The sequence below is a fragment of the Cotesia glomerata genome, linkage group LG4 (genome assembly GCF_020080835.1).
Source record: "Cotesia glomerata isolate CgM1 linkage group LG4, MPM_Cglom_v2.3, whole genome shotgun sequence".
Taxonomy (NCBI): Eukaryota; Metazoa; Arthropoda; class Insecta; order Hymenoptera; family Braconidae; genus Cotesia; species Cotesia glomerata.
This window is the reverse complement of record NC_058161.1, coordinates 23,743,520-23,756,500: the sequence shown is the minus strand read 5'-3', so window position 1 is coordinate 23,756,500 and position 12,981 is coordinate 23,743,520. Positions and strand designations below refer to the sequence as shown.

General features: G+C 27.1%; 1 protein-coding gene across 3 annotated transcripts in view; it reads left to right on the top strand.

Moving 5' to 3' along the window:
• The window catches only part of LOC123264229 (endoribonuclease Dicer), a 43,298-nt gene that overhangs the window by 9,243 nt on the left and 21,074 nt on the right, over nt 1-12,981 (top strand). For all 3 annotated transcript variants that reach the window (XM_044727414.1, XM_044727413.1, XM_044727412.1), the window contains exon 2: nt 7,107-7,462. In XM_044727414.1, the coding sequence (XP_044583349.1) occupies nt 7,107-7,462 (356 nt within the window). The remainder of the gene's footprint in view (nt 1-7,106; nt 7,463-12,981) is intronic.

Sequence of the window (12,981 nt, the reverse complement as noted above, 5' to 3'; positions counted from 1 at the left end):
AAATTTCTAAAAAAAAAAATCATCCCAATAAGTTAATTTTCAAAAAAGTTGTGGGTATTTAAAAAAAAAAAAAAACCTGTCTTTTTTGAATAACTCGTAACTTTTTTTTGGTTGGGTAAAAAAATTTGTAAAAATTCAGATAATTATTTTCAATACGGTACAGAAAGATACCAAAATTTCAGAAAAATCGAAAAGGGTCAGGTTCAAAAGTGGTCGATTTGGCATGAAATGCCCCATATAAATTATCTATAATCGTATCTAATTAAATACAATCTTTTTTATTCCGGTAATTAAACAGAATTTACATTTGCAAACTATAACTTTTCATTTAGAAAAAATTTTCAGCCACTTGCCATTTTTTTTAAAATAAAAATTTCTAAATCCCTTATATGCAACGAGAACTACATCCAACTTTCAAACCTGTAGGAGCTGTAAGTTAAAAATTTTTTATTTTTTTATTAAATATTTAACGCCCCGCACTGTACTCAGTGAGTGAAATTTCTACTCATTAAATCCGTTTCTTTCACACCTATACAAGTTATACATTTAAATTTCTCTTAATTTTTAACGTCCCCGTACACTCGTTTGAGGGTGGAATGTTATAAAGTTCGTTCTTAATACATTCCAACATGCTAATGAAATAAAATTATTAGAGAGATATTGTGGAAATTTTTTTTTTCACCGATATTCATTTTGACAGTTTAACTTTTGGACAAATATTCATTTTGGCAGTTTAACTTCTGGACAAATATTCATTTTTACAGATTTACTTTAATCCAGATGTTCATTTGTATTGATTTACTTGGACAGAATTTCATTTATTCAAATATCCATTCGGACAGTTTTCATTTGTTCAGATCATCATGTTTACAAATATTCATTTATACAAAAACTTAAAAATACTAATGATCATAATGTCGTTTATTCATAAAATCATTTCTACATTTATTCATTACCATTATTTATCCGCAATTTCTTTTGTTCAAATAATTATCATAGCTTTTTTACATCCGGATATATCTTTTTAAATACATAAATTCATTAAGTCAATGTATCATTTATTTTTTTATACACTTGTATTATTAATCATTTATTCAAATGATATTTTTTATTAACTATTAAATATATACATTTTCATTTACAGTAATGTTCATTTTTCCATTTATACTTTTGGAATTTAAATCAAATAAACATATTATTAGTTGTACGTATTTTTAAAAATAGGGAATTTTATTTGTTCAGTTGGTCATATGTACAACTGTACAATTGCACAGATGATCTAGTTTACATATAATCATTTGTATTTATATTTATTTATATGGAAATTTTTCTGTGCTTTTATTCATTTAGATTCATTAGCATTTTTACAAACTTTCATATTTATTTGGACAAATTTTCATAAATCCAAACTTTCATCGATACCAAAGCAACACAAGCAGGGATAAATTATTGTCCATTATTGTACTAACAAACCAGTCTGTTAAATCACCAAATCAATTTGTTGTCCTGCAATAACAAAACTAATTTGTTGCTAAAATATTTTCCAAATCAAATATCACTGATTATAGCATATTTTTAAATTATGGATTCTTATAAAATTTAATGTAACATTTAATGTAAATTTATTTGTTATTTTAATAGAATAATTTTGCTGTTTCAACAAAAAAAATTTGTTATACCAACTAAATTATTTTGTCGAATCTACTTAAAGATTTTGCTATAGTAACTAAATTGTTTTGTTGTTATATAACATATCAATAACTTGCTATAACCTAAATTTTGTTATTTTAACATATAATTTGTTATCCCTATGTTAACAAATGCATTTGTTACCAGAACATGTCTTAGGTTATTTTAACAAAATTTTTTTCTGCGTGCATCTAAGTAGTTAATACACTAAGTACTGAACTTAGCGCCGATATAAGTAGTTGGTCTTTAGTTTAACATTTCAATATATGACAGTAGGTGGAGCCACAAAATCATTACCGCTATATTTTAGATGTCACATTGGTTAGTCACGCGCGTCATTTAAAGTATTGTAGTAATTTTGTTTGTAATTAAATTATTACAAAAATTCATGCATAAAGAATCAGCTGAATTACTTGAAAAGTACATATTTGGAATTTTAAAATATTTATAAAATATTTGATTATGTCACTTAATATACTCTTTACAAAAAAAAGATATATCCCACAAAAAACAGTTTCACTGTAAACCGCCGCGCCAAGTACACGTCCAACTATTGTTACAAACTATAATAATTCAATTTTTACAAAAAACTATTGAATCGAAAAAAAAAAACGAAGCACAAAAAATTTTTTAGATTAAAAAAACATTAAAGACAGTAAATACTAAGGAAAAAAATTTAGTGTACTTGGTGTGCTATACAATTCACACTCCAAGTATCAATTTTAAAAACTGTGGATAATGAAAGTATTCGAATGATGCTCACCAAATACATTAAATTTTTTTCCTTAATATTTACTGTCTTTAATGTTTTTTTAATCTAAAAAATTTTTTGTGCTTCGTTTTTTTTTTTTTTTTTTTTGAATTATTATAGTTTGTAACAATAGTTGGACGTGTACTTGGCGCGGCGGTTTACAGTGAAACTGTTTTTTGTGGGATTGGCCCCTTGGCGTTTTGTTGGCATTGTTCACTGTACAATACAAAACATACATGAATAGAACTGATTGAATTATTTAATTATTATATTAATCATTTATTTTATCTTTGATTACATTAAATATACATGTGAAAATTAGATAGTTTCACGAAAGCGAAAAATTTTATGTTTCTTAATTATATCGAAAATACATATTGTTAGAAATAGTGAAAAAAAAATTCTGTCGAAGTTAGAGCTCTTATAAGTAAACACAAAAAAAAATTTCCCAATTGTAATAAAAATCTAACTTTCACCGAATTCGTTTTTCACCATTCCCAACAATATTTTCGTTATAAATAAGAAAGAATAATTTTTGATTTTATAATAAACGTAAAAAATAATTTATACTTACAACTCAATAGCCGTTGTTTGCGGGACCTCGTGACACGTGTTGAGTATTTTAGAGGTTATGTAAGTCACTTAATTAACTGATCGTGCGATTTACACTCAAAATTAATAATTTTATTAGTTATTAATAATTAATTATATTCAATAATATTAGTTATTAATAAATAAATAATAAAGTTACTCGAGAATATATTTGATATGAGAGTTACACTGAGATAGTAAAAATGTTTAACTACTACGCTTGAAGCATAAACACTAACAATAGCCGAAAACTGTAGAGGTAACATCCCTATTCCGTGCTGTTTACAGGGTGAGAAGTGACACCGGTAGACACATGGAGGGGATAACTTACCAAGTGATAATAATTGATGTTATTGAGCGGGATAGAAAATGATAAAATTATAAAAATGACTATTAAAAAGCAAGGGTTGGTGATAAAAAAGTGCAAATTTAGAGTTGTATGTATTTTTTGATGCCACATAATAAAAAAATAAAAAAAAAAAATTTTTATCAAAAAAATAAAAAAATTTTTGGGGTGAACACCCCTTATCACTTAGAGGTTAGAAAAATAGATAGTAGCCGATTCTCAGGCTTACTGAATATGCATAAAAAATTTCATGAGAATCGGTCAAGCCGTTTCGGAGGAGTATGGGAACGAAGATTGTGACACGATAATTTTATATATTAGATTTCTAGCTAAAATTATTTAAATTCATTTATTTTTCTCTTAACTTGAATAAATTAAGCCTATAGCTATATTACACTATAGTAATATTTATATAGCCCACACGAATTTTTTATATATTTTATTATTCCACAAATATGAGAAATATCATATAGGTATATAAAATATATGAAAAAAATCGTGTGCATACTTTAATGAAAGGTCTCGATGAGCGTAATATTAGGATTAGCTTATATCTTGAAAAATGTCAATAACGAAGAAACGACGTTTTATTTTGTCTACTAATTATATTTTTTACGATCTAAGCTCATCCTGGAGTTACACTTATCGAGACCTTGCATTTGAATACCCACACGAATTTTTCCATGTATTTTATACAAATAATAAATCTCATATTTGTAAAATATATAAAATATATAAAAAAAAAATTCGTGTGCGTACTCAAATAAAAAGTCTCGATAAGCGTAACATCAGGATGAGCTTATGTCTTAAAAAATGTCAAGAATTGAAGAATGACTTAGTATTTTGTCTACTGATGATATGTTTAACGATACAAGCTCATCCTAGAGTTACACTTATCGAGATCTATCATTTGAATACCTATACGAATTTTTTATATATTTTATATATTTCACAAATATGAGAAATATATATATATATATAAAATATGAAAAAATTCGTGTGCGTAGTCAAATGAAAGATCTTGACTAGCTTAACTTTAGGATAAGCTTACACTTAAAAAAATGTCAATAATTGAGAAATGACGTTGTATTTTGTGCACTGATGATATTTTTAATTATGTAAGCTCATCTTGATGTTACACTTATCGAGACTCTTCATTCGAATACCTACACTAATCTTTTATATATTTTATTGTTTCATTGTTGTCGCTTTTCATTACTACCTTTATACTCTTTCAATGTTTGAACCATCATGTCGTAGATCTCATTTAAAAGAAAATCGAATTTTCCCGGAGAAATGTCAAAATGGCGAGGTGCCCCAAAGTAGGGGGTCCGAATACGCCAAAAAGTATTTGTTACAAAAATAATAAGCAGATTTTACTATCAAATAATTATGAAGACTCCATTTAGTCAAATAAAATAAAATGAATTAATTTTTACACAAAAATTAGTTAGTTTATCGACAGAAAACGACTGTTTGAATTTTTTAAAACATTCGAATTATTCAAACTATTCGAATATTCGATTCGAATTTCGAATCAAATAGTATTATTCGATTCGATTCGATTCGATTCGAACACTATTCTCACACCCCTATATTTTTGTTAACTTAATAGTTAACTTTTATTTAAAAGTTGACATGTCAAGAATAACCGATAGATGCTATTTTTTTCATGAAAAAGGTACTAAACCGTAAACCGGAAAATCAGTAAAAAAACGGTATATCATCATTTTAAGTAAAAAAAATTCTACCACCCATTGAAATAGTCTTTTCTTAATAATACGTTTTTTGTAAAGACATAAACTATAATTTTTATATTAAATTTTAGCGTCTAACTATACCTCCAAATTTTCAAAACGGTACCCAGAACTTGAACAAGCTGGGGCCGTATAATTTTAACAGCACTCTAATCTCTAATAGGTTTATAGACTAGTGATCAGCATTGTGATTTGTATTAATTACTGCAAATTAAATAAGTTTTATAGCTAAAAATTAGTGTAGTTAAAAGTTATCGAACGTTTTGAATTGAGTTTTCTGATTTATAATTGAAAATTTGCTTTGTCATTCATAAAAAATGTAATTAAAAAATTGAATACAAATATTTCTCATTCTTAAATGAATATATTAAATATTCATAGTACTATTTTTAATATTAATCAATAATGTATTAACATTCTTTTGATATTTCAATAAAACGTTGAAAATTTTTGGTATGCCTATTGCCATATATTTTATTAGTTCAACTACTGCTCCCGGAATGTTCAACTACTGCGGCTTGTCAGAATTGATTGTTCACCTATTATTCCTTTCATAGTCTATCTTAAAAACGCTGTCAAAGTATAAATATTTAATTATCTTTATTATTTTGCGCTTCAATCAATCCAAAATTGTTTATATTTTTATGAAAATCACTAATTTGAACTAATAATTACATCTTTATATGGGTTACGCTCTGTAAGGACGTCTTAAATCTGTACAAAATTGTGCGACCAAATTATTTTTGATTTTATTAGAAAAAAAATTAACAAGGGCTACAAAACTATCAGCTTAATGATAATAAATAAACAGCCAAATTAATTTTTGTTTTTTCGATATTTGTGTGTCTTTTGCTATATAACATGACAGGAGACTGTTTGCCAGGGGACTGTTTTTTTTTTATCAAATTGAGAAAAATCAAGCAAACTATTTCAATGCATTCAACTTTTCAAGTTCTCAATGAATGTTTACATTAATTAGAATATGATTAAGACTTATGGATCCAATTTCATAAATAAATTATAAATAAAAATAGTTGCTAAGGGACTGAGTTTTGAAGTGGCCCAGACACATATTTCCAGCACAAACGGTGCTTTGATACTAAATAAAATGGCGATAAAGCGCTAACAGCCCTATGGTTATTAACTTAAGGCTAGTTAGATCCTTATAAACCTTACAAAAGGTAAAATAACACGCTGGATTTTTTTTTTGGCTTTGAACTTCTGGCAGGGGACTGATCTTAAAATGCCTGGGACAAACTTTGGTTTAATGAATTTAATGAAAAAAATTAATTTTCGGTGCTTTTTATTGAAGAAGATTGTTAGTTAACTAATTAAGTTTATAAACATTATGGACCAAATTATATATTATGGACGAATAATTTAAAATTTAATCTTTAGGTTTTAATTTTGGGAATGGGACAGCCCAGAAGACTGTTATTTCGGTGGTTTACGAATTTATAGCAAAAAAACCAAAATTTACTTCATTTTAGTTTTCAATGCTCCAAATACAAATGTTTTTTTACTTTCATAACAAATTTTTTTTAGTAACAAAATAACAATTTTTCCAATAAAAAAATGCCTGGGACAGCGAAAAACATCCTTACAGAGAATTACCCAAATATTAAAAGCAGGATCAAATATGTTTTACTTTGAAACCTGTTCAACTACTGGGTACTTTACCTTACTTCTATAATTTTTGCGTACCTTCAAAATCTATACCTACGCTTACGTAACTCCCTACTTTCGGTTAGTTACATCTGACTGTATGTACCCTTATTACGAGATTGCTATTCATTTCCCTCTCCAAAAACAGGTAAAGACTTCAAAGTAGACTCTCGGGAGTTCAGTTTGACCAAGTGACCCTTAAGCTTCACATCATACGTTCTAAAAAATAAATATCTGAAATTCCAAATTAACTCCACTCTATCACATATATCCTTACATTCCAAAATAATAATAAATTTTTGTTTAGAAATGGAAGTGTTAAAAACAGAACAAGATCCTGATGATAGTATAGTAGCTCGTGACTACCAAGTGGAGTTATTCAAAAAAACCCTTACCGGCAACAGAATTATTTTTCTGCCTACCGGTTCAGGAAAAACTTACATCGCAGTAATGCTGATTAAAAGCTTGAGTGATAAGGTGAGAATACCATTCGATGAAGGTGGCAAGCGGACGTTTTTCATCGTCAACACAGTGGCTCTTGTTACTCAGCAATGCGCTTACGTTGCGCGAAACACCGATTTGAAGTGCGGGGGGTACTCCGGTGACATGGACGTTGACTCTTGGGAAGAGGATATGTGGCATGAAGAATTTCGAAATAATCAGGTAGCTAATTCTTTTTTTTTTTTTTATTATTTATTTAACACGTTGTTATTATTCACAATTTTTTTTCAGTTAATTTAAAAAATTTTTTAGTTAAATGTCAAATCTTGATCCTAGTATAAAAATGGTCATAACTCCTGAAATATTGGGTTTAGGAAAAATTTGTAAAAGATCAAAGCTGTAGCTTAGGAAGTTTTCTGTAAATAATGTTGTTATACTATAGGCCTATCTTCAATATTTTAGAAGATATAGCTAATTAATTAATGTTAACATAATAAAAAATGAAAAATTATGATCTAGTTATTCAAAAAAAAGGTCATAGCTCCTAAAATATTGATTTTAGGGAAAAATCATAAACTTAAGTTTCGGTGCCAAATGACTTCAACTTGACCCCATATTTTTTTATATTCATTGGAAAGATTATGATTGAATATATCTATGGAAAAAAAATCAGATTTTTTTACCACGCCGTTTAAGAGATATAATTAATTAAAGTTTTGCAAAAATACACGATCTTTTATAAGTGTCCTTGTTCAATAACTCTGGAAATGGAAGATTTATAAAAAATCGGCCAACTTGACCCCATAAAAAAAACTTTCCAATAAATAGAACAATGTTTCATACATATTTTATCAAAATTTGATAACGATTTACCACATAGTTTTAATTTAATTGATTTTCAAATATCAAAAATTGGTTTCTATCTTTGTTGTTTGTCGGAGACATTACTCCCCCATATTTATCAGGGGAAAAATGGCGACTTCTCGGTGCGCGGCATATTTGAAATTGAAATATAATCATAAAGGTTTTTTGCATTAAAATAAAGTGTTATTAGACATACATTAAAAGTTCACATAAATTATAGCAGATTTAACATATTGAAGTGATATTTGCAAATTTAAACAATAAATGAACACCGTGAGCAACTGTTTTAAGTACTGACCTTACATAACCTATAACAGTTATTGTTTTGTGACAGCCCAGTACTTGTCAGTTGATATTTTAATAGTTATATTATTATAATTATTTAACCATAATTATGAATTGAATTTATTCAATTAAATTCTGATTAAAAATAATTTTATATTTTATGCTATTTTTCGAGTGATCACTTGCAAAAAAGAAAAAAAAAATATCTATTAATTTGACCTCGGATTGCGACCAAACTACCTTAACCCGTACCGACCACACCTCACCTAGGCCACATAACGGCCACATGGGGTAACTCATTACACCACGCTGAAAAACCCGGTTGGACAAGATGTGTACATGTTTTGAGACTTTTAACTAATTGCGTCATGTTCGTTGACGAGTTCTTCAATATTTCTAATGGTTTAAAACTTGGTTAATTTACAGATGGCGTTCTAAAAACTGGTCACATAAGGCAAAATTTTTGAATAATGGCTTTTTTTGCAAAAAAATTCACTTATCAGATTCACGGCATATGCCGTTTATTGTATTTATTTGAAAGTTTTAAGACCTCTAATTTTACTTTTTTTAAGCCTGGGGTAACTAGTCACCTCATGTGGCCGGTCAGGGTTAAATTGTAGCTTAGGATATATCCAGTAAAAAACGTTTTTATACTATAGGCCTATCTTCAATATTTTAGGAGATATAGCAACTTAAGTAGTGCCTATATAGTCAAAAATAAAAAAATTAGTTTTTTTTTTTATCTAGTCACTATAAAAATAGCTATAACTCCTAAAATATTGGTATTAGGAAAAAATCATAGACTAAAATTGTTATTTTGGAAATTTTCTATAAATAGTCTACGCCTGCTACTACGCAATTTTATAGGAAATAATTGCCACTGGGAATATTAAAATTGTAAAAAATCAGACAAATCTGCCAGTGCAAAATTCACTGAAACCCGATAATAGATACTTTTTTAATTAACAAAAAACATTTTGCAAGTAAAGACTTGATCGACTTTAAATGATTACTATAAGAGTATTTTACTTAAGAGATTCATTCAATTTATATATTAAAAAAATTCAATTTTCTCTGAATCGATTGGTCACATAATATAACCAAAAATGTTAATTAATAACAACAAAAAAATTAATTTATTAAAAAAACAATAAAGAAAATACTTGCCTAGCATCTATGTCAGTTCGGTCACGTCGGTCTCAATTAAAATTTCCCAAAACATGGATAAATTTTTTTGCAGTTAATAATTTTTTCAGTAAATTAAATAAATAAATTCAATATTAACAAATGTTAATTGCAATCCGCATAACTATTAATACTCTAATATTTTTTAATAAATTTAAATTAAATTTTTGAAAAATGAGTTGGCAAATTAAAAAAAAAATTTAACAGAAAATTTTTCACGAATATAATATTTTTTCTAATTTTTAATGTCATTAAATTTTCATTAACTCAATTGTATCATTAGTTTCAAAATTAAAAATTTCATTTTTTGTCAGGTATTGATTGTATTTATTTTGTTCGGAAACAAATAGAAAAATTAAGACTCAGGTCACATAATTTCAACATCTGCTCCTTTGTCTCCTTATCCCATTATCCGCCCGATGAACGTGGGCGGAGCAATAGCACTAATCTACTTTACTTCATTAAGGAGGTATGGTGAAAAATCACTTTTCTTACAATTTTCCTCAATTTTTGAATACACGTACTTCTAAGTGTCCTCTATACGAATAAATTTTTCTTAATAGTCCTTGCGGTGTTAATTTTCGAAATATTAGCAATTAAAAATCGTACATTTAACATGTATTCCCTATCCTGACCATAGTTAAAGCGAACATTTTATTGAATAACAACCATACTTTTCTTAGGATTTTTTTTTAAAAACTGAGAATATTTAATTGAAGTTATAACAAGTATTTTTTTTGAAAAAAAAAAAAACATAAACGAGCGGTATTAATTTTTTTATAAACAATGTTCAAAGTTTGTTACTTTTAATGATTTTCAAGCGTTCTCTTATAACCTAATAAGTGAGAGATAGTGACTTGGCAACGTTGCACTGCGCGGGAAGTTCAAAATACAGTAGAAGCCCAACAGATTCAAATAACTATAAAAATTTAATGGGTATAGGTTAAGCACAAATTTACTGTATAGGAAAAATAAATATGTAAAATAATAAATAGTATAAATCAAGAATATACACTGAGAAAACAGTTCATTTAAATGAAATGAGGCTCGTTAACTATAAATAAATCTCTTATTTAAATATTACCAGAAATATTTATTTGATACAAATAAATTGATTTATTTGAAACAAAGTTACAGTATATTTGAATGAAATCCAGATTTGTTTATAGTTAACAAATATTTCTTTGGTGCTAACAATGATATATTTCAACCAAATCAGATTTGTTAACTATAAATAAATAGTATGTTTGAATATACTCAAAGCAATGATTTTTAGTTTTAGGTTAGGAAAGTAGTAAAAGTAGACATATCGAACGTTTGGGGTTAAATGGGCAATTCATTTGGAATTATTAATTATACTGAAATTAACAATAATACTATAAAGTTAGTCGACGTTTTTAATTTTTAATTTTTTTTTTATTTATTAAATTAGATCTAGAAAATATTTTTTTAAAATTGCACTTATAATTTTTAAAGTTTTTTACGAATGAAGTTTTTTAAAAAAATTTCTTTTGTAACAATTTTTTCAATAAAAAAAATTCTAAAAATTTTTAGATGACGGCTAACTTAATTTTCATAAATTAACAGACATCTGTCAATTTTTAGGACTTTTATAATAATAAAATTATCACGAAAAAATTTTAATTAAAAAGTTCCATGTCTAAAAATGAAAAAAAAATTACAAGTGCATTAAAACATGTTTTTTATCGTTGATCATCTGTAATAAAAATTAAAAAAATTGACAGCTGTCTGCTAACTTCAGCATCATAATTATTAATGTCTATTATAGTTAATTATTTCAATACATATTTGTCTAACCATCTATATATTTTTTTTTATTTTATTTATTTCTACAAAAATTAAACAAAATACATTTGTAAACTAAGTTAATTTTCATTATTTATTTTTTACTTTAATCACTCAAGACCGATCGAAATATTGTACGGAGAAAAAAATTTTGCTATAAGAACTCTATAGTAGTTAGTTAGTTGTAAAAAGTTCCAGTAGGTTAATGTATTCTTATAGTAAAAATACCGTTTGGCTCCTGCAACTCTACATCGTTGAGCTCTGAGAGCTAAACGTTATTTACCTCTCACAACTCTACAGGATCGTTCTAAGACTATAACAAATTTTTTGAAGTCTGCTTAATAATTTTTTTTTACGATTTAGCATTGATAATTTAATAAATACATGCGGCAGAATGAATTTATATTGCCAACAATAATTGTATATGACAAATAAGAATAGTATTATAATAGAAATAAAATAATAATAGAACTTACATTACAAATAAAAATTATTTGTAAAATAAAAATATGGTCGTCACAAAATTATCTTATTTTCTTAATTATATCAATAAATATTGGACATAAAATCACTACCGTATATGCACAAGAAAAGATAAATAAACGAAAACAAATTTTATTTTGTGTTAAATGGGGTCTTTTTAATGTATTCCGATAACTTATCACTTATCACAATATATTCAACTAATAAATTTAATTAACAGTCACGGCAAATGAACCTTGAAAAACCATAAATACAAAACTGTTCTAACGAAATTCAATTTGACAAAAAAAAAACCTATTTCCTTAAATAAATAACTTGGGAACTTAATTGTCCTCATATATTTTTAATAATATGGATTAGTAACAAAATAATTCTGTTTGTCATTTTAGAAGGTTATGAAATATGTCAGCGCACTCCACTACTGCGCAACGTAGAGCGCTCCCAACTATACCGTTTGGCTCTGAGAACAATCCCGTAGAGCTCTGAGAGCTCAACAACATTGAGTTATCAGAACTAAATAACATTTTGTTACTGTAACTCTACAACGAACAGTAAACTGTGTATAGTTGTGGTAACTCTACAGTTACGTTACCAGAACGAAATTTTTTTTTCCGTGTGCTAAAATAAAATCTACCATTCTTTAGCCGCGAAGTCATTATTTATTATTTGCAGTCTCCAACTATACGTAACCTCAAAATTATTTCAAAACATTAAATTTTTCTACAACACATGTCTCAAGAGGCAAATTATTCTGAGCAAGAATGCAACGTAGCCAAGTCAAAAAAAAGACGTAGTGGGATTATTTTTCTACTTCTGCGCATGTGAGAGGAGGCGCAAAAGTGTACTGCAACTCAACTACTTCATATTGTAGTTATAATGCTTTACATTGGGGCATATGGGGGGAAATTTTTCTGAAAGTTGAGAACCGTTGTAGGGTAATACCTCCTTAACAATGTGTTGCGTGTTGATGCAAACTGATAACGCCACCTAAAATATGGGAAACAATGACCTATTTTCAACAATTTTTTTTTTTAATAGAAGAAATGAAATATTTTATTCAAACTCTTTACTGTCTCAAAGACACATGTTCAATTAGGGATTACTGAAATTAAAAACAA